The sequence below is a fragment of the Procambarus clarkii genome, chromosome 23 (genome assembly GCF_040958095.1).
Source record: "Procambarus clarkii isolate CNS0578487 chromosome 23, FALCON_Pclarkii_2.0, whole genome shotgun sequence".
Taxonomy (NCBI): Eukaryota; Metazoa; Arthropoda; class Malacostraca; order Decapoda; family Cambaridae; genus Procambarus; species Procambarus clarkii.
This window is the reverse complement of record NC_091172.1, coordinates 17,659,610-17,681,983: the sequence shown is the minus strand read 5'-3', so window position 1 is coordinate 17,681,983 and position 22,374 is coordinate 17,659,610. Positions and strand designations below refer to the sequence as shown.

Sequence of the window (22,374 nt, the reverse complement as noted above, 5' to 3'; positions counted from 1 at the left end):
ATCTTAGCAAACAACACAGAAATCATCGATAGATACAGCGATAGCAGGCGGCTTGACGTCTACGAGGCACTACACATCAAGAAGTCAACACCAGCAATCAACAGCCAATTAATGCACAACTATATTCTACCCACTTCAAGACTCCGCTCCAATATAGAAGCATCAAGAAATATGGGCCAATAAAAATAGGCCTTCTGCAGTTACCTACCTTTAATACCCATTGTTTCGTGTCCTGTCTTGTGTTAAAAGTTTATTTTCACCTCATCCAAAACTATTGTAACATGTCACCTCACCCAAATGTAGTTATAAAAACTCGAAGATGTTTAAGCTCTATTCAGTTAAAGTTGTGTGTGTGTGTGTGTGTAAACTAAAGTCTTTGAAAATGTAATAAGTTTTACGAAACGCGCTCAAGTGTCGCGTCAGACTAGAAATAAAAATGAATTTTGGAGAATTGATTTTTGAATTACCATCAACAGTGAAAAGAAACGTAAGAAAGATCGAGAAAATTCGTGTTAGAATTATTAATCTTACTTTTTCGGTCATACTTAATAATATATGTCTACAGGAAAGACTGCTACCAAAATATACAAATATATATATATATATATATATATATATATATATATATATATATATATATTTATATATATGTGTGTGTGTGTGTGTAAATCACGAAAAATAAACACGTGATTAAAAATGTGACAGCGTCAGACCACGAAGGAAAATTGAAACAAGAATTTCCTTAAGTACTTTCGTATAATAATACATCTTCAGAAGGAGTGACTCCTTCTGAAGATGTATTAATATACGAAAGTACTTAAGGAAATTCTTGTTTCAATTTTCCTCCGTGGTCTGACACTGTCATAAATATATATATATATATATATATATATATATATATATATATATATATATATATATATATATATATATATATATATATATATATATATATATATATATATATTTTTTTTTTTTTTAAACCTAGAAGGGGTACCACCTCTGGTGAGAGTGTAGGGACCCATAGCCTCGGAGAAGAAAATAAAGAGTACTCAGAGAAGACCTTGTGGATCCTCACTGAACACTTTGATATTTTCTTCTCCTACCACCCCTATTCTTTTGGTATGTGTGTATATTTATCTAATATATATATATATATATATATATATATATATATATATATATATATATATATATATATATATATATATATATATATATATATATATATAAAATTTTTATATAAAATAGGGGTACCACCTCTGGTGCAATTGCAGGGACCCACATCATCGAAGAAGAAAACAAAGAGCTTTCACAGAAGATATATATATATATACATATATTATAGCATGAATGATTAAGTTATGTACATGGCTCCCTATCTATCTACACATCTACTTATCTACACATCTGTCTTTATATATGCAAATATCCATATCCTGGGACTCCGTACCCGGCTACACGCTCCTGACAGCCGTAAATATGTCTAAATGCACTCTCTCACCCCCAGACCAGACGGACTCCCCGCTTCACGGCTCCAAACAATGGCTTGTAATCGGAAATGATTGGCGAAAAATGAGCTTTCGTGCATTTCGCTGCAGTTGATGTAGTTCTGAATACACTTGTTATGCTGGAAGTGGCGGGTTTGGGGGAGTGGGTAAGGAGGGTTAGGAATGGGTAGGTTCTGAGAGGTGAAGAAGAGAATGGGGGAGTTACCTCGAGAAGGTTAGGGAGAGGATGGGTAACAGATGGACGGAGCCACCAATTACATCTAAAGGGCAGAATAAGGTAATAGCATGCCTGGAATCCTGGCATTGCGCTCAGCTGGTGATTAGGAAGTGATTAGGGAAGTCAAGTATTTTCTCGTGGTGTTGAGATGATCGATTCGGGATTGTGAAGGTAGCGGGTGGTGAGGAGGGAGGGAGGGGGTGCAGCTTATATTTAACTTTCTTTACGTCAATTATTCTCCCTGTTCATTCTCTTCTTCCATTTCTTTATTATTGCCATAGACTTACTATTATCTGTTTATATGTTGGATATGAGGCGAGGGGGAAGGTGAAAAATAGAGAGAGAGAGAGAGAGAGAGAGAGAGAGAGAGAGAGAGAGAGAGAGAGAGAGAGAGAGAGAGAGAGAGAGAGAGAGAGAGAGAGAGAGAGAGAGAGAGAGAGAGAGAGAGAGAGAGAGAGAGAGAGAGAGAGAGAGAAGCTTTTTTCGTTTTTTCACAAATGAAAAAACTTTGTGGAACATCTGGAGCGAAAGAACTTTGTAACACAGCAACAACATGGGTTCAGGGAGGGCAAGTCCTGCCTCACAAGATTAATTGAATTCTACGACCAGGCAACAAAAATGAGACAAGAAAGAGAAGGGTGGGCAGACTGCATATTTTTGGATTGCCAGAAAGCCTTTGACACAGTACCACACAAGAGACTAGTGAAAAAAGCTGGAGATGCAGGTAGGAGTGAAAGGGAAGGTTCTCCATTGGTTAAGGGAGTACTTAAGCAACAGAAGATAGCGAGTCACTGTGAGGAGGTGAGGCCTCAGATTGGCGAGACGTCACCAGTGGAGTCGTGCAGGTTTCAGTCCTTGGACTTATACTGTTTCTGATATATGTAAATGATCTCCCAGAGGGTATAGAATCGTTCCTCTCATTGTTTGCTGACGATGCAAAAATTATGAGGAGGATTAAAACAGAGGATGATAGTGGGAGGCTTCAAGATGACCTAGACAGAATGAATGAATGGTCCCACAAATGGCTACTACAGTTCAACCCGAGTAAATGCAAGGTCATGAAACTAGGCGGTGGAAACGGGAGGCCAGACACAGGATATCGAATGGGAGGTGAAGTACTTCACGAAACGGACAGAGAGAAAGATCTAGGGGTTGATATCACACCAAACCTGTCTCCTGAAGCCCACATAAAAAGAATTACATCTGCGGCTTACGCGAGGCTGGCTAACATCACAATAGTCTTCAGGAACCTGTGTAAGGAATCATTCAGAACCTTGTACACCACATATGTAAGACCAATCCTGGAGTATGCAGCCCCAGCATGGAACCCGTACCTTGTCAAGCACAAGACAAAGCTGGAAAAAGTTCAGAGGTATGCCACTAGGGTAGTCCCAGAACTAAGAGGCATGAGTTATGAGGAAAGGCTGCGTGAAATGCACCTCACGACAATGGAAGACAGAAGAGTAAGCGGAGACATGATCACTATCTACAAAATTCTCAGAGGAATTTACAGGATAGATAAGGATAAACATTTTTAACACTGGTGGTACGCGAACAAGGGGACACAGGTGGAGACTGAGTACCCAAATGAGCCACAGAGACATTAGAAAGAACTCTTTCAGTGTCAGAGTAGTTAGCAGATGGAATGCATTAGGCAGTGATGTGGTGGAGGCTGACTCCATACACAGTTTCAAATGTAGATATGATAGAGTCCAATAGGCTCACGAATCTGTACACAAGTTGATTGACAGTTGAGAGGCGGGACCAAAGAGCCAGAGCTCATCCCCCGCAAGCACAACCAGGTGAGTACAGACGTAAACCCACACTCCCACACACCCAAAAAATCTACAAACTTTTGGTATAATTCTAATCTTTCCCCGTGGAGTGAGGAGGAAGCCTTGGTGTTATTCTAATGGATTTATGCTAATGTGGGCGGGGCTGGAGCGCGCTTCTCTTGTTTTTCTGTCCCTGGTAACCATGGCGACGGATTATGACAGGTAAACAAATAATACAATCAAAAAGTGTAAGGAAAAGGAACCAAAGGCTCAGTATATCTTATAATATTTGATGGATTATTTAACACAAAGTTATAAAACATAATTTTTTATATGCATTACATATGGTAAATTTTGAATTATTTGGAGTTCTTTCCTGGTAGATTTTTCAGAAGAGAATTTGTTTAACACTTCCAAGGAATTCCTGATCAATCGGACTCATACGTTTTGAACGTTGGCTTAGAACTTGGTGTGAAGTCATGTTTTGTGTGTCTGTGTCTCTACTTCTGTTTCTTTCTCTTTGCCAGTCATCTGAATCTCTACCTCTTTCCATCTCTGTCTGTCTGTCTGTCTGTCTGTCTGTCTGTCTGTCTGTCTGTCTGTCTGTCTGTCTGTCTGTCTGTCTGTCTGTCTGTCTGTCTGTCTGTCTGACTGTCTGTCTGTCTGCATGTCTCTGTCTGTCTCTCTCTCTCTCTCTCTCTCTCTCTCTCTCTCTCTCTCTCTCTCTCTCTCTCTCTCTCTCTCTCTCTCTCTCTCTCTCTCTCTCTCTCTCTCTCTCTCTCTCTCTCTCTCTCGTGCTGCCTCAAAATAAAGCTTACACAAAATAAACAAGTTACTGTACATGCAGACATAAAGGCAAGCAAGCAGACACAAAGGGACTGAAGACCGGTAGGCAAGTTGACATACCAGCAGAAATGCAGACATGGGGCGGTAAAGCAGCTACAACAGCATGAAGGCAGAAACGATGACATACAATCAGACATATAGGCTGGCATACAGGCAGACATACATGCAGGAGGCAGGCGGACAGGCAGGCATACAAACAAGCCAGCAGCCACACAGGAACCTTAACATCAAACACCAAGGTGAAGCTCCTGCAGTAAGGTACGTGAACACATATTAAGGGACGATAAATGAATAGTCTAATACTCTAAGGCAATGCAACACCCAAAACGAATACATAACACTAAACTAATACAGTACCTTAAACATTATACCTTTTTATTTAGTGCCATACCTAAGCTATCCCACCTCACCAACCATCCCTCCTCCTTCCCATTAAACACACAATTGCTCATCAATTCATCCAATCCTATCCTCCACTCGATCATTCCAACCCCCCCTTCTCCCGGCAACCTCCATCGGCATGTGCACGTTAGGAAGGAGAGAGATGGAAGGTAGAAGTGGGGAAAGAGGGAAGATGAAGGGAGCGAAGGAGGTGGCTTAAAGGTGGGGGGGGGGGGGGATGAAGAGGAGGAGAAAGGGGAGTTAGTGGTAGGGGGGGGAGGGGGGTTGGTGGTGAAGGACAGATCGAGAAACTCTTAATTACCGCCTCGTGCACCGCCGTTCTGGTGAGGGCGACGGGCTGATGGCTTGTCGGACAGTGCCCGTCTGATTACCTCAAGACCAGGCTTCGAGGGACCGCCCACTGGCGCTGCAGGAGAGAGAAGAACAGGTGGAGGAGGAGGAGGAGAAGCGGAGACAGAGAGGATGAGGGGTGGAGACAGATGAAGAGTGGCTTTGACGGAGATGGATGGATGAAAAGGGGGTCCAGGAGAAATGAGAAAGGATGTGCAGAAAAGTTCAGAATTAAGAATGAGAGAGAGAGAGAGAGAGAGAGAGAGAGAGAGAGAGAGAGAGTGAGAGAGAGAGAGTGAGAGAGAGAGAGAGAGTGAGAGAGAGAGAGAGAGAGAGAGAGAGAGAGAGAGAGAGAGAGAGAGAGAGAGAGAGAGAGAGAGAGAGAGAGAGAGAGAGAGAGAGAGAGAGAGAGAGAGAGAGAGAGAGAGAGAGAGAGAGAGAGAACAATTAAGAATCGCAGAAGTGTTATTAAAAATTTTCAATAATTAGCACTCTTACATGTCAGAAACTGTTCAGCATCTCTCAGACACACACACACACACACACACATACACACACACACACACACACACACACACACACACACACACACACACACACACACACACACACACACACACACACACACACACACACACACACACACACACACACACACACACACAAACACTCACAGAACAGAATAAAAATAGTGGAAGTGGAAGGGAAGGTAACAAAGGAAGTGAATAAGATACCAGAGGAGTGAGCCAAAGAAGTAGAGGATGTGACTAAGATATAGTGAGCAAGACCAGAATAATGTTTTGTTGAAGCAGCAAGAGATTCAGGAAGAAAGGAGATAATTAAGACAACAGTGTTGTTAGAGGCTGCAAAACCTCCTGAAGTCGTGAATGTACAAGGCAGAAGTTGAGAGATGTGTTGTAATCTACAGTCTACCGCAGCCAGAGGGAGACACATTGTAAATGACGACAGTTAAAGACAAACTTAAATAACAGAAATTCTACACAAACTCGGGCCAAAGATGCGACAATGGGCAGGGAACATTACGGTAATCTAGGTAGGTTTCAGAATGAAATAAATCGACCAGTGAAAGTTATTTTTACGAACAGCAGTACAGTTAAATATATATATATATATATATATATATATATATATATATATATATATATATATATATATATATATATATATATATATATATATATATATATATATATATATATATATAACTGAAAACTCACACCCCAGAAGTGACTCGAACCCATACTCCCAGAAGCAACGCAACTGGTATGTACAAGACGCCTTAATCCACTTGACCATCACGACCGGACAAAATGAGGTGATAGCCGAGGCTATTTGAACCACCCCACCGCCGGCACTCGGATAGTAATCTTGGGCATAGCATTTTACCAAATCACCTCATTCTTTGGGGCACACGTGAGGAACACAAATGCGAACAAGCCTGAATGGTCCCCAGGACAATATGCAACTGAAAACTCACACCCCAGAAGTGACTCGAACCCATACTCCCAGAAGCAACGCAACTGGTATGTACAAGACGCCTTAATCCACTTGACCATCACGACCGGACAAAATGAGGTGATAGCCGAGGCTATTTGAACCACCCCACCGCCGGCACTCGGATAGTAATCTTGGGCATAGCATTTTACCAAATCACCTCATTCTTTGGGGCACACGTGAGGAACACAAATGCGAACAAGCCTGAATGGTCCCCAGGACAATATGCAACTGAAAACTCACACCCCAGAAGTGACTCGAACCCATACTCCCAGAAGCAACGCAACTGGTATGTACAAGACGCCTTAATCCACTTGACCATCACGACCGGACAAAATGAGGTGATAGCCGAGGCTATTTGAACCACCCCACCGCCGGCACTCGGATAGTAATCTTGGGCATAGCATTTTACCAAATCACCTCATTCTTTGGGGCACACGTGAGGAACACAAATGCGAACAAGCCTGAATGGTCCCCAGGACAATATGCAACTGAAAACTCACACCCCAGAAGTGACTCGAACCCATACTCCCAGAAGCAACGCAACTGGTATGTACAAGACGCCTTAATCCACTTGACCATCACGACCGGACAAAATGAGGTGATAGCCGAGGCTATTTGAACCACGCCACCGCCGGCACTCGGATAGTAATCTTGGGCATAGCATTTTACCAAATCACCTCATTCTTTGGGGCACACGTGAGGAACACAAATGCGAACAAGCCTGAATGGTCCCCAGGACAATATGCAACTGAAAACTCACACCCCAGAAGTGACTCGAACCCATACTCCCAGAAGCAACGCAACTGGTATGTACAAGACGCCTTAATCCACTTGACCATCACGACCGGACAAAATGAGGTGATAGCCGAGGCTATTTGAACCACCCCACCGCCGGCACTCGGATAGTAATCTTGGGCATAGCATTTTACCAAATCACCTCATTCTTTGGGGCACACGTGAGGAACACAAATGCGAACAAGCCTGAATGGTCCCCAGGACAATATGCAACTGAAAACTCACACCCCAGAAGTGACTCGAACCCATACTCCCAGAAGCAACGCAACTGGTATGTACAAGACGCCTTAATCCACTTGACCATCACGACTGGACAAAATGAGGTGATAGCCGAGGCTATTTGAACCACCCCACCGCCGGCACTCGGATAGTAATCTTGGGCATAGCATTTTACCAAATCACCTCATTCTTTGGGGCACACGTGAGGAACACAAATGCGAACAAGCCTGAATGGTCCCCAGGACAATATGCAACTGAAAACTCACACCCCAGAAGTGACTCGAACCCATACTCCCAGAAGCAACGCAACTGGTATGTACAAGACGCCTTAATCCACTTGACCATCACGACCGGACAAAATGAGGTGATAGCCGAGGCTATTTGAACCACCCCACCGCCGGCACTCGGATAGTAATCTTGGGCATAGCATTTTACCAAATCACCTCATTCTTTGGGGCACACGTGAGGAACACAAATGCGAACAAGCCTGAATGGTCCCCAGGACAATATGCAACTGAAAACTCACACCCCAGAAGTGACTCGAACCCATACTCCCAGAAGCAACGCAACTGGTATGTACAAGACGCCTTAATCCACTTGACCATCACGACCGGACAAAATGAGGTGATAGCCGAGGCTATCTGGGGTGTGAGTTTTCAGTTGCATATTGTCCTGGGGACCATTCAGGCTTGTTCGCATTTGTGTTCCTCACGTGTGCCCCAAAGAATGAGGTGATTTGGTAAAATGCTATGCCCAAGATTACTATCCGAGTGCCGGCGGTGGGGTGGTTCAAATAGCCTCGGCTATCACCTCATTTTGTCCGGTCGTGATGGTCAAGTGGATTAAGGCGTCTTGTACATACCAGTTGCGTTGTTTCTGGGAGTATGGGTTCGAGTCACTTCTAGGGTGTGAGTTTTCAGTTGCATATTGTCCTGGGGACCATTCAGGCTTGTTCGCATTTGTGTTCCTCACGTGTGCCCCAAAGAATGAGGTGATTTGGTAAAATGCTATGCCCAAGATTACTATCCGAGTGCCGGCGGTGGGGTGGTTCAAATAGCCTCGGCTATCACCTCATTTTGTCCGGTCGTGATGGTCAAGTGGATTAAGGCGTCTTGTACATACCAGTTGCGTTGCTTCTGGGAGTATGGGTTCGAGTCACTTCTGGGGTGTGAGTTTTCAGTTGCATATTGTCCTGGGGACCATTCAGGCTTGTTCGCATTTGTGTTCCTCACGTGTGCCCCAAAGAATGAGGTGATTTGGTAAAATGCTATGCCCAAGATTACTATCCGAGTGCCGGCGGTGGGGTGGTTCAAATAGCCTCGGCTATCACCTCATTTTGTCCGGTCGTGATGGTCAAGTGGATTAAGGCGTCTTGTACATACCAGTTGCGTTGCTTCTGGGAGTATGGGTTCGAGTCACTTCTGGGGTGTGAGTTTTCAGTTGCATATTGTCCTGGGGACCATTCAGGCTTGTTCGCATTTGTGTTCCTCACGTGTGCCCCAAAGAATGAGGTGATTTGGTAAAATGCTATGCCCAAGATTACTATCCGAGTGCCGGCGGTGGGGTGGTTCAAATAGCCTCGGCTATCACCTCATTTTGTCCGGTCGTGATGGTCAAGTGGATTAAGGCGTCTTGTACATACCAGTTGCGTTGCTTCTGGGAGTATGGGTTCGAGTCACTTCTGGGGTGTGAGTTTTCAGTTGCATATTGTCCTGGGGACCATTCAGGCTTGTTCGCATTTGTGTTCCTCACGTGTGCCCCAAAGAATGAGGTGATTTGGTAAAATGCTATGCCCAAGATTACTATCCGAGTGCCGGCGGTGGGGTGGTTCAAATAGCCTCGGCTATCACCTCATTTTGTCCGGTCGTGATGGTCAAGTGGATTAAGGCGTCTTGTACATACCAGTTGCGTTGCTTCTGGGAGTATGGGTTCGAGTCACTTCTGGGGTGTGAGTTTTCAGTTGCATATTGTCCTGGGGACCATTCAGGCTTGTTCGCATTTGTGTTCCTCACGTGTGCCCCAAAGAATGAGGTGATTTGGTAAAATGCTATGCCCAAGATTACTATCCGAGTGCCGGCGGTGGGGTGGTTCAAATAGCCTCGGCTATCACCTCATTTTGTCCGGTCGTGATGGTCAAGTGGATTAAGGCGTCTTGTACATACCAGTTGCGTTGCTTCTGGGAGTATGGGTTCGAGTCACTTCTGGGGTGTGAGTTTTTAGTTGCATATTGTCCTGGGGACCATTCAGGCTTGTTCGCATTTGTGTTCCTCACGTGTGCCCCAAAGAATGAGGTGATTTGGTAAAATGCTATGCCCAAGATTACTATCCGAGTGCCGGCGGTGGGGTGGTTCAAATAGCCTCGGCTATCACCTCATTTTGTCCGGTCGTGATGGTCAAGTGGATTAAGGCGTCTTGTACATACCAGTTGCGTTGCTTCTGGGAGTATGGGTTCGAGTCACTTCTGGGGTGTGAGTTTTCAGTTGCATATTGTCCTGGGGACCATTCAGGCTTGTTCGCATATATATATATATATATATATATATATATATATATATATATATATATATATATATATATATATATATATATATATATATATATATATATATATATATGTATATATGTATATATATATATATATATATATATATATATATATATATATATATATATATATATATATATATATATATATATATATATATATATATATATATACTAGAAGACAAGATATATTTGAGGGATACAGGGAAGTATCATGTGGTATTTATTAAAAACTTATCTCTAAGAAGGCAGCAAGATAAATCATGGAAGAAAGTAAGATATAAATGCAAGTAGGCCAGATAATGGCACAAATAGTGCACAAGAAGAGGCAATTCTCACAGCAGAGAACACCCCAGAGAGAAATAGTGAGACTGCTCTGCTTAATGAAGAATCAGAGACTAGCATACCGAGAAACAGTAAGGCTGCTCTGCTTAATTAATGGGGCACCCATAAACGACCAGGCCGTCAGGAGTGATTAGATCATCATACCCCCCCCCCCTTCTCCTAACAGACATGGAAATGCAGCAACATGAGCAACTATCCCAATCCCAAAAACAGAAGCAACCCAGTTATAACGAGTAGCATAAAAGTTACGTGCACAAATGTAGATAGAATTACAAATAAAGGGACAGAGTTACTGGAAAAAGAATCAGAAAACAAAACTGACGAAAGTCACAATTGATATAGGAAATGCAGTCTAACTATGAGGATATCAAGCAAAACGAAAGATAGGATGAATAGGAGGGGATGAGATCTAGTAGTCCTGTTCTTAGTAATATAATGGAGCTTAGAAGAAGTCAAATTATCTGGGAAATCCGAGCAGCAAGAGCACATACACACTAGACACAACAACAACAACAATAGGAACCTGGAAGATAGTGGCAGCAGTGATATATAATCCCTCACTAAACAACTGAAACCCTAGGGAAGAATACGACAAATGTATCGAGAATTGTCTGAAGATAACGGAAACAAGAGCCACATTCAGCAAGAGCTGAATGTCTAATAATAGGGGATTTTAACAACAAGGAAATTGATTGGATAAATGAAAGCCCTTCCCCCCCACCCTCCCCACCACACAGATGTCATGAGAACTGGAGAGCAAAACTGGTAGACACAATTGACAAAATATTTCTTAAAGCATCATATTACAGAACCAACCAGAATAGGAGAAGAGAACAAGCCAGCAACTCTTGATCTGTTCTCAAAACGACGCAGATGATGAAAAGATGCTTCTTGTAACTAGCGATCATTGCATTATCAGGAGTACATAATGGAGCTAAATAAGTTGGTTAGAGAAAGAAACCCGTTGAAGAAGATAAAAGATTATTGGGAACTACAGTGTGACGCGGAACTCATTGCATCAAATTCAGTGGGGAGAGAGAACTGGATGGAAACACAGTAAATGGTGTGAGGAAATTCATTGCTCAAAGATGTGCCGATGCAGCAGAATAATTCATACATTCTAGAAAGAGTCAATTTGTAAAAAAGGACAGAAGTTAGCAACAAGATCTGTGTCAGAGCAGATTTGAACAAAGAATTTGAATGTCTGAATAGTTACATGACAACATACATACTTACACCGATACACACACACACACACACACACACACACACACACACACACACACACACACACACACACACACACACACACACACACACACACACTCACACACACACACACACACACACACACACACACACACACACACACACACACACACACACACACACACACACACACACACACACACACACACACACACTCACACACACACACACACACACACACACACACACACACACACACACACACACACACACACACACACACACACACACACACACACACACACACACACACAAGGAGCAGATGGAGAGCCCTCCCTGCTCCGAAGAGGGCGAGACAAGTCAGGAGATAGAGGCCAAGATAAGACAGACTCTCGAGACGCACACAGGCTAATGATATCTCGCGTCATCTGATGCTGGGACGCACACCACCAACCTACACACGAGAGCACCGTGGTGAACCAGCTCCCAACACCCCCCACCCCTCCTTCTCTCTCTCTCTCTCTCTCTCTCTCTCTCTCTCTCTCTCTCTCTCTCTCTCTCTCTCTCTCTCTCTCTCTCTCTCTCTCTCTCTCTCTCTCTCTCTCTCTCTCTCTCTCTCTCTCTCTCTCTCTCGTAAATACCTCCCCGCCGGCCCTTACATCATGGCTTCCATTGGTGCCATTGTACTCCCAGGGACAGTAACAGGGGAGTCGCCATGACCACACTGCAAGGAGGCTTTATTCCCCTCGGCTGTAAATCATTCTGATGGGGAATAAATATCAAAGCCTGCTGCTGCCCCACGTCTGGACCCAATGCTTCAAGGAACCCTGCAGTCCTACTTTAGGACTAAATGCTTCAAGGAACCCTGCAGTCCTACTTTAGGACTGAATGCTTCAAGGAACCCTGCAGTCTTACATTAGGACCCAATGCTTCAAGGAACCCTACAGTGCTACATTAGGACTGAATGCTTCAAGGAATCTTACACTCTTACATTATGACCCAACGCTTCAAGGAACCCTGCGGTTGTACTTTATGACTTTATTCCTCAAGGACCTGCGAAGCCCTGAATACCATAACGAACCCTGCGGTCGAGCATTCGGACCTGAATGCGGGAAAGCAGCTCTGCAGCCATACAGACAGAGACGCCGACGAAGAGACGAACGACCACTGATCATTTAGTAAACGTTGCTATATGCATGTAGCGCACAGCCGCACGAACGCACGCGGCTGTGCACTATATGCATATAGGGACCGCTATTAGTCCATAAAGACCCCCTAAGAGCGGCCAGACGCATGGGCGTAACCTCGAACTACTTCGTGGACAGCAGAAAGGAGTGAATAGGGCTTCTCTGATAGGAATCTGCAGTGTGTGTTGAATTTAGTTCTGTTAAATTTGTTTCAATTTGTTTGTATATGTTCTTTGTCTCTTTGTCACTGTCTGTCTGTCTGTCTGTCTGTCTGTCTGTCTGTCTGTCTGTCTGTCTGTCTGTCTGTCTGTCTGTCTGTCTGTCTGTCTGTCTGTCTGTCTGTCTCTCTCTCTCTCTCTCTCTCTCTCTCTCTCTCTCTCTCTCTCTCTCTCTCTCTCTCTCTCTCTCTCTCTCTCTCTCTCTCTCTCTCTCTCTCTCTCTCTCTCTCTCTCTCTCTCTCTCTCTCTCTCTCTCTCTCTTTTACCCACCCCATTTTCTCTCTGTCTCACCTGAAGTATTCAACAGTGCACCTGCACTCGTTTTTGCAGATCATTAGTGTTTACCCAAGCCAGGTAAGGAGGCAGGAGGGTGTGGCTGTCACAGGCTCGCCAGCTCCGGCCGGCACACTCCTCGATAGCTTTGTGTTCCTCTGCCGTACGTGGACGCCAAATAAAACTTTATTTTCGAGGTTTGTAATGCTCATTGCGAATGGATCATTATGTGCCCTGGCTGATGTATGTATATATAAGATTGGTTGAATGTGTGTGTACGTGTGTCATAGATGGAAATGTAGACACTAGTAATGTTTTGTGAGTATTTGTTTTCCATTGACGTTGTTTATTGATAAGAGAGCTCTAGGATTTTTTGTTTTCATCTCTGTTTTCTTCTTGTATTAATTTTTTACTTTGCGTAGGACAATGTCGGCTGTTTGGGAAGCTATAAAATTAATTCTTTTTGTAGTTTTTTTAAGGTTTCACAAGCGTTGATGTTTATGTAGATGTGAATGTTTGTACTCGTGTATATGTGCATGCATGGCGAATTTCAGCTCCCGGGCCTCGGTATTCAGTCTTCGGTCACTTGTTGTTTTACAAAGAAGACCCAACATCTTCAGTTATGCCACAGGCATGTCACAGGTATGCCACAGATATGACACAGGTAGGTCACGGAAACCGTATGGGTCTGATTAATGACACCTGCGGTACTCCCTTCGTAATCTCCGTCCATTCTGATCTCTGCAAACTTTCCTGTATTAAAGGCACAAACAAAAATCCAATTAACACATTTCTTGTGTCAGTAAGAAAATCAGAAGGAGCTATAAAGAGGATTCGAACCTGCACACTCCGGGTACACATACCAACACATTCCTCACTATTCCCTGCTTCCTACTAGACAGATCAGTACAACACCATCCCCTTCACTCCCGCTTATATTGGTGATCCTAGTGTCCGGGATTCCGTTTTCTAATTCAATTCTTGCCCGCGCTATCATAAATTTGTCCGAGAACTCTAACAGAAGTGTCTAAATGGATTTTTTTTAGTGAACTTTTAAGGGGAACTGCGATTTTTTTTTAGCATCTATGGAGGCATTTTTGCCTGGTACTCCGTCTTCCAGAAACGCTAAATTATCATCATGCTGGTTCTTCATCTTTCATGCGATAACTGCTTTGCTGTTCAGACACCAGTTCAACTGTGTCCTGTATTCTTCCTCGGGAGTGTTTGGGTTTACAAAGTGTGTGGGTTCGAATCTCCTCTTGGCTCCTACTGTTTTTCTCTTTGATATATCACGTTAATGTGATTTAATTTTACACACACACACACACACACACACACACACACACACACACACACACACACACACACACACACACACACACACACACACACACACACACACACACACATATATATATATATATATATATATAATATATATATATATATTATATATAATATGACCGAAAAAGTAAGATTAATAATACTAACACGAATTTTCTCAATATTTCTTATATTTCTTTTCACTGTCGATGGTAATTGAAAAATCAATTCTACAAAATTCATTTTTATTTCTAGTCTGATGCGACACTTGAACGCGTTTCTTAATAACATATTACATTTTCAAAGACTTTAGTTTACACACACACAACTATAACCTGCAAACACTAAACAGAGTTGATTGATTGATGAAGATTAAGCCACCCAAAAGGTGGCGCGGGCATGAATAGCCCGCAAGTGGTGGCCCTTTTGAACCATTACTAGTATCAATAGACACAGACTAAACAGAGTTTAAACAGCTTTCATTTTATACCTGCATTTGGGTGAGGTCATATGTTACAACACTTTTGGATGAGGTGAAAACAAACTTTCAACACAAGACAGAACACGAAACAATGGGTATAATATTGGGTAAGTTAAAGGGAAGAATGGAAGTAACTGCAAAGGGCCTATTGGCCCATATTTCTTGATGCTTCTATATTGGTGCAGAGTCTTGAAGTGGGTAGAATATAGGTGTGCATTAATTGGCTGTTGATTGCTGGTGTTGACTTCTTAATGTGTAGTGCCTTGCAGATATCAAGCCGCTATTTGGAAGTGATAGCCGAAGGTTCAAATAGCTTCGGCTATCACTTCCTTATGTCTGGTCGTGATGGTCAAAGCGGATTAAGGCGTCCTGTAGTTACCAGTTGCGTTGCTCCTGGCAGTATGGGTTCGAGTAACTTCTGGGGTGTGAGTTTTCAGTCGCATATAGTCCTGGGGACCATTCAGGCTTGTTCGCATTTGTGTTCCTCACGTGTGCCCCAAAGAATGAGGTGATTTGATAAAATGCTATGCCCAAGATTACCATCCGAGTGCCGGCGGGGAAGTGGTTCAAATAGCTTCGGCTATCACTTCCTTATGTCCGGTCGTGATGGTCAAAGCGGATTAAGGCGTCCTGTAGTTACCAGTTGCGTTGCTCCTGGGAGTATGGGTTCGAGTCATTTCTGGGGTGTGAGTTTTCAGTCGCATATAGTCCTGGGGACCATTCAGGCTTGTTCGCATATATATATATATGTCGTACCTAGTAGCCAGAACTCACTTTTTGGCCTACTATGCAAGGCCCGATTTGCCTAATAAGCCAAGTTTTCCTGAATTATTATATTTTTTCTAATTTTTTTCTTATGAAATGATGAAGCAACCTATTTCATTATGTATGAGGTCAATTTTTTTTATTCGAGTTAAAATTAACATAGATATATGACCGAACCTAACCAACCCTACCTAACCTAACCTAACCTATCTTTATAGGTTAGGTTTGGTTAGGTAGCCGAAAAAGTTAGGTTAGGTTAGGTTAGGTAGGTTAGGTAGTCGAAAAACAATTAATTCATGAAAACTTGGCTTATTAGGCAAATCGGGCCTTGCATAGTAGGCTGAGAAGTGCGTTCTGGCTACTAGGTACGACATATATATATATATATATATATATATATATATATATATATATATATATATATATATATATATATATATATATATATGTCGTACCTAGTAGCCAGAATGCACTTCCTGGCCTACTATGCAAGGACCGATTTGCCTAATAAGCCAAGTTTTCATGAATTAATATTTTTTCGACAACCTAACCTACCTAACCTAACCTAACCTGACTTTTTTGGCTACCTAACCTAACCTAATCTATAAAGATAGGTTAGCTTAGGTTAGGTAGGGTTGGTTAGGTTCGGTCATATATCTACGTTAATTTTAACTCCAATAAAAAAAAATTGACCTCATACATAATGAAATGGGTAGCTTTATCATTTCATAAGAAAAAAATTTGAGAAAATATATTAATTCCGGAAAACTTGGCTTATTAAGCAAATCAGGCCTTGCATAGTAGGCTGAGAAGTACGTTCTGGCTACTAGGTACGACATATATATATATATATATATGTCGTACCTAGTAGCCAGAACGCTCTTCTCAGCCTACTATGCAAGGCCCAATTTGCCTAATAAGCCAAGTTTTCATGAATTAATGTTTTTTCGACGACCTAACCTACCTAACCTACCTTTTTCGGTTACCTAACCTAACCTAACCTATAAAGATAGGTTAGGTTAGGTTAGGTAGTGTTGGTTAGGTTCGGTCATATCTCTACGTTAATTTTAACTCCAATAAAAAAAATTGACCTCACACATAATGAAATGGGTAGCTTTATCATTTCATAAGAAAAAAATTAGAGAAAATATATTAATTCAGGAAGAGTTGGCTTAATCGGCAAATCGGGCCTTGCATAGTAGGCCGAGTACGACGTTTTGGCTACTAGGTACAATATATATATATATATATATAATAATTAATAATTTTTCTTAAGTACCTTCATAATTTCTGCTCATGCAAAAGTCACATTCTCTATTCCATGTTAGATGTACATCTGAAGAAGGTCCGAGATCGCCCCTCTCTCACTCCTCCGCTGCACAGCCCTCTATAATTCCTTTCCATTCGCCTGAAAATCATAGTTACCTACCACACAACATCCGACCAGCGAAGCTATTGATTACAGATGATATTAAGTAGTTATTTGAACATGGGATCCAAAGCAGCATGAAGAGATACGCTATTAGACTCCTTTCAGTACCTTACATATCATATTTAATATGCCTTAATTGTCATGTTTTTTGTGGACCGGCTCCCTGAGGCTAGTATTGAGTTTATCGATCGTTATCTAGGGAATCAGAGGCAATCAGACAAGGGAACGGCTCACATAAGATATCGGATCCCTTTCTAACGGGTCTGATTCTCCGATAACGAATTTAAACCTTTGTGATATAGAGGTGCATCAGTGTATACAATTCGAACCCCCAGCAGATGAAAATCATTCCAATCATGCAGAGTGTATGATTTATCAATCACATGCTAATTCCAGAGCAGGCAGGGACCGAAAGTCATCCTACGGGAATCAGGTATCATCAACGATCATAACAAGAGATCCTCATGTCTTGTCACGTTACATTATTGCCATAGAGGAGCACATGCTCTTCAGAGAAGCCTGATCTAATGTTATGTTAGTAAGTCTAGCAAGTCTGAACTTGGTGCAGTAAATATCACAGAGGAGCACCGCGAGACTGGTGATATTGATACAAGGTTCAGGGGGGTTCGAAGCTATAAGTATCAGGAACCCCGAAACACTTAAGGACCTTATCAAATATAATCGAATTCCTCATCATGGGAAATGTTGTGGGAAATTTTTACCCACCATATCTAATAATCATCTAAGAAATGTATAATTTCTATATCATATCTAAATCATATCAAAATCATATCTAAATCGTATCAAAAATCATATTAGAATCATGAAAAATTCATTATAGCTTGGTCCTGGATGACAATGGCACCATGAACACGTACGCAACAGGGGCCCTTTTGATGCCTACGTGACTTTGTACATGATCTTTCAAGGATCCAGAAGCTTCTAGAAGGACTTCTTAATTAAAAAACTATTGGAACATTGATTCAACATCCGGTAGGATTAAAAATCGAATCCTTAATAAGATTCAGTGGTACTTTCAAATACTACTTATAATCTTTAAATCTTATATCTAATTATATTATAATCACATCTTATTTCAATAATAAGTCTAGACTGTAAAAATAATCAATCAATATTCATTGAAGGCTACCGTGCTCAGAGAGCATGGCAGGGCGATGGGGGGCGAGAAGCGCCCACGACGATGCCTCGCGGCACTCCGCGTTTGTTTACAAATGAGTGAACAAGTGACTGATCCTTAGCGAACATTACCAGCTCAAGGACACCTTATCTAACATTTTTATCGCCAGTGAATACTCTCTAGAACTGGGGGAGTACCTGGACAATATCTACAAGGAAAATCCGTGAACATTCACATAAAATAGAGTGTATAGTGGAGATCAGTGACACGGTTTCCTCCACCTTCATTCATAAACTTTTATCTCGAATCATTCTTCTGCAACTGCAGGATAATCACGTAGCAACGCTACCAGATCATCATACAGCAACGCTGTAGCAAAATATCGTGCCTAAACTCGACAAGAGAGTTAATCAGTCTGGCAAACTTGTCAGACAGGCACCCCGACTGGCAGAGAAGTATATTGAAGGTTATTTAGTGTATGATTGGCCAATTGTATGCTTGTGTAACTTTAATATCCTATAAATCTGTCTGTTGGTTAAAAAGCGAGGCTAAGCCTCACATTTCAGTAAGTTTATTAAAATTGTAGTGTAGCTGTGAATCTTATCCAAGCACTGAACCTCATGAGTGTCCATTCTGTCAGAAAAGAATTCAGCCTCAATAAGTAAAAACCTCACAAGTGTCCATAGCGTGGGAAGAGATTCACTCAAGCTAACTGTATCATATAAATTGAATATGTCTGCATATATATTTGAATATATAAATTAAGTTATCAATTGTTTGCTTAGTTAATTTTTAAGTTATCATATAAGTTCATTTAATTGAATATAATTTCTAGTACTTGACAGTATTTAGACTACATTTAAGGTCATTTATTATACTTTTACAATTTAATTTGTTGTTTATAGTATAAGTACATATTGGCTGTTAAGTTATGGTACTAGGTTAGACTATGTATGTTTAAATCTCTGATTTAAACAGAGCCAGTGTTCAGTCAGATAACTGAATTTATCAAATCTTATCCTTGTATAAAATACAAGCTGATGTGAGATCCCTGTCTACAGGTGGATTGGAACTTCTATCAACATAGTCATTCACCCCACCTGTCCCTTACAGCCCACAGTTTGTCATTAGGAAAAGAGGATCTAGGATTTACAACCCTAGCTAGAGATTTTAGTTGAATTAATTTGCAGACAGTAAATTTTTAATTTAGTTCAGTACAAGTCCCTGGTAGTCTCCTCTTATATCAATCCCAGCAGGTTTTTCCCACATTAATGGTCCTTCGAACCTAGATAATAATGGTCCTTTATACCTAGATATTTATGATCATTCGTTTATCGAATATTTCAGTGCCAAATACATAAGAAACTTCTTGATTTTGCATTGGAATAATTCTTACATATTCTAGCCTAACCTAGCTATCAGCCAATATTTATCATAGCTATATATCTAAGTAAACAAATAGTTTGCAGTGGCTTAAGCCACCATATCCATTAACTAGTAAGCATTCATAACAAACTGATACTGTTTTGTGTTAAGAAACCACAGTACTTAATTATATCAGTGTCACAGACACAACTGCATCTTAATCATAAAATACCATTATCTACCTCATTGTGGTAACATTACATATATATTTAAGTGTATTATCTAGCATTATCTCTAATCTACTGATTTTCAGAGCTGCTCATTACATAATATTCTTTAAAAAAGTGTTATCATCACTGTAAGAGCATATCATTACAATCTAACTATAATCAACTGTATCAAACCCTATTCCAGGTAAAACCAGTAGACATTCTACTGTATTTTATCTAACAATTATTATGGTAACAGATTTTGTAATAACTTTGCAAAAATAGTGCCATTTACTATTTTTAAAAAATTATTACAGGATTTACCAACTTGGTGCATTCGTGCATTCGGGTCACAAATCAAATTATTACAGTACTTTTGATAATTGAACACCTGCTACAACCAGATTCCAGGGAGGAAATGAAGGACGATCTTTGGAATCATTACCTAAGTAGACAGGAAAGCTCATTTATCAAAATACATTAACATCAAACATATTTATCAGAAAAAAGAGAAAAATCTCGGAATCTCCGAAACTCGGAAAAGGTCAAAATGGCTAACAGTATTCCACCAGCAGCTGAAACAGAAAAGAAAAGGACACAAAGTGTCTAAAAACTCACTTGAATCTACAGCCTAAAGACCATTTAAATCAGGTGATAGACAAATGTCATCATCACTTGGCTACAATAGTCTACAATTGGGGATTAAGACCAATCTTAATCTCACATCACAATCTGAAAGGCTAACAACACATTGACAATGTCAATACAAATATTATCATCCATCTAAGATAACTATCTTAATCCAAGAATATAGTCTTGATCACCTAATCTCATGCTTTCACTGGAGTGAAAGCAGCCTCAGAAAATCTGAAATTAATCAAGCATCTCAAAGAGACTTACTTAATAGAAAAGGCAAAGCCGAGAAAAAAAAAGAAAAAGCAAAATGCTTCATCACATCATGAATAATGTAGATACACATTATTACAGATACAATTCATCCTTTAAGGAAATCCTTGGAGGAGTACAAGTGTTACATGCTTGTATCACCTACTTGCATGTAATTACTTACCTACAAGTTTTACATACTTGTAACAACATCTTATCACAAAGCCAAATCTTTGATGGACTTCGAGCTTACGTACAAAGATTACGAAGCCGAGGAAAACTTAGATCTCAAGAAAAAATCCCCAAAGGTGAATCTACGGACAAAAACAAAAATGTCCAAAATGGCAGTCAAAAATCAAGGCAACAAAACTCCTCTTCTGCAAAGTGGAAACAGAATAATGTTGGCTCTTATGCTATATCCCCCACAGTTAACAGAACTGTAGGAAACCAAGCTCCTAAGACAGATAAGACAAAAGGAGCTACAAGTGCCCCAAAATGTTTATTCTGTCAAGAAGCACATACCATTTATCAATGCACAGTTTATGAAGGCCGTGCCAGTCGAATCGATCGACTGAAATCTCCAAGCAGGTGCATCCGTTGTCTACGGAAGCACGATACAAGTGAGTGTAACACTCCATTGCAAAACTGCCAATATTGTCATAAAAGTGTACATCACACAGCACTCTGTAGTGATATTAACACTCAATCCAGATCCCAGACTTCCAATAATCAACCTGCATCTCAGGCAAAGCCCAAAGATGATAATACCACAACAGCCGTACAATTCTGTACAGTAATGAGCAATGTCAACGACTTGGATACAGAAATTGTTACAGCAGCCATATTGCCTACTGCACAGCTAGAACTATGCAATCAAGGAATTTGTATTCCAACTAGAGGCTTTTTTGATCAAGGGTCACAGAAAACCTTTATCAGTAAAAAGATGGCAGAAGATTTACAACTTAAATCTTCAAAGCAAGTATCTACCTCCATATCAGGGTTTTTTACTAATTCTGGTCGTAGAACCTTTCCAGTAGTAAAACTCAATGTCTGTCTAGGTACATCCCAAAGGACAGTAGAAGCCATAGTAGTTGATAAAATTCCTACTGAAATGGAAGTGACTGGTCTGACAGCCACAATTAAATTCCTAAAAGAAAAAGGAATCCAATTAGCAGATCCTCTACTTGATTCTGACTACATAGGGGATATCGGAATCCTGATTGGAGCTGACTACTATCATCGATTCATTCTGGGATCAGAAGAATCTATGGGTATGAATATACTCAAATCAGCAGGAGGCATATTGATGACAGGACCTATACTAGATCTTGAACCTTCAACTCCTGAAAAATCACATCATACAGAAACTGTAATAGTGGCATGACTA

At 41.1% G+C, this 22,374-nt stretch overlaps 2 protein-coding genes across 2 annotated transcripts in view; one reads left to right on the top strand and one right to left on the bottom strand.

Moving 5' to 3' along the window:
* LOC138367869 (uncharacterized) overlaps positions 1–22,374 on the bottom strand; it is a 501,322-nt gene that overhangs the window by 63,942 nt on the left and 415,006 nt on the right.
* Positions 18,112–22,371, top strand: LOC138367868 (uncharacterized). Its single transcript, XM_069329915.1, has 2 exons — positions 18,112–19,093; positions 19,590–22,371. Exon 2 carries the CDS (start codon positions 21,046–21,048, stop codon positions 22,369–22,371), a length of 1,326 nt encoding a protein of 441 aa, XP_069186016.1. The 5' UTR covers positions 18,112–19,093; positions 19,590–21,045.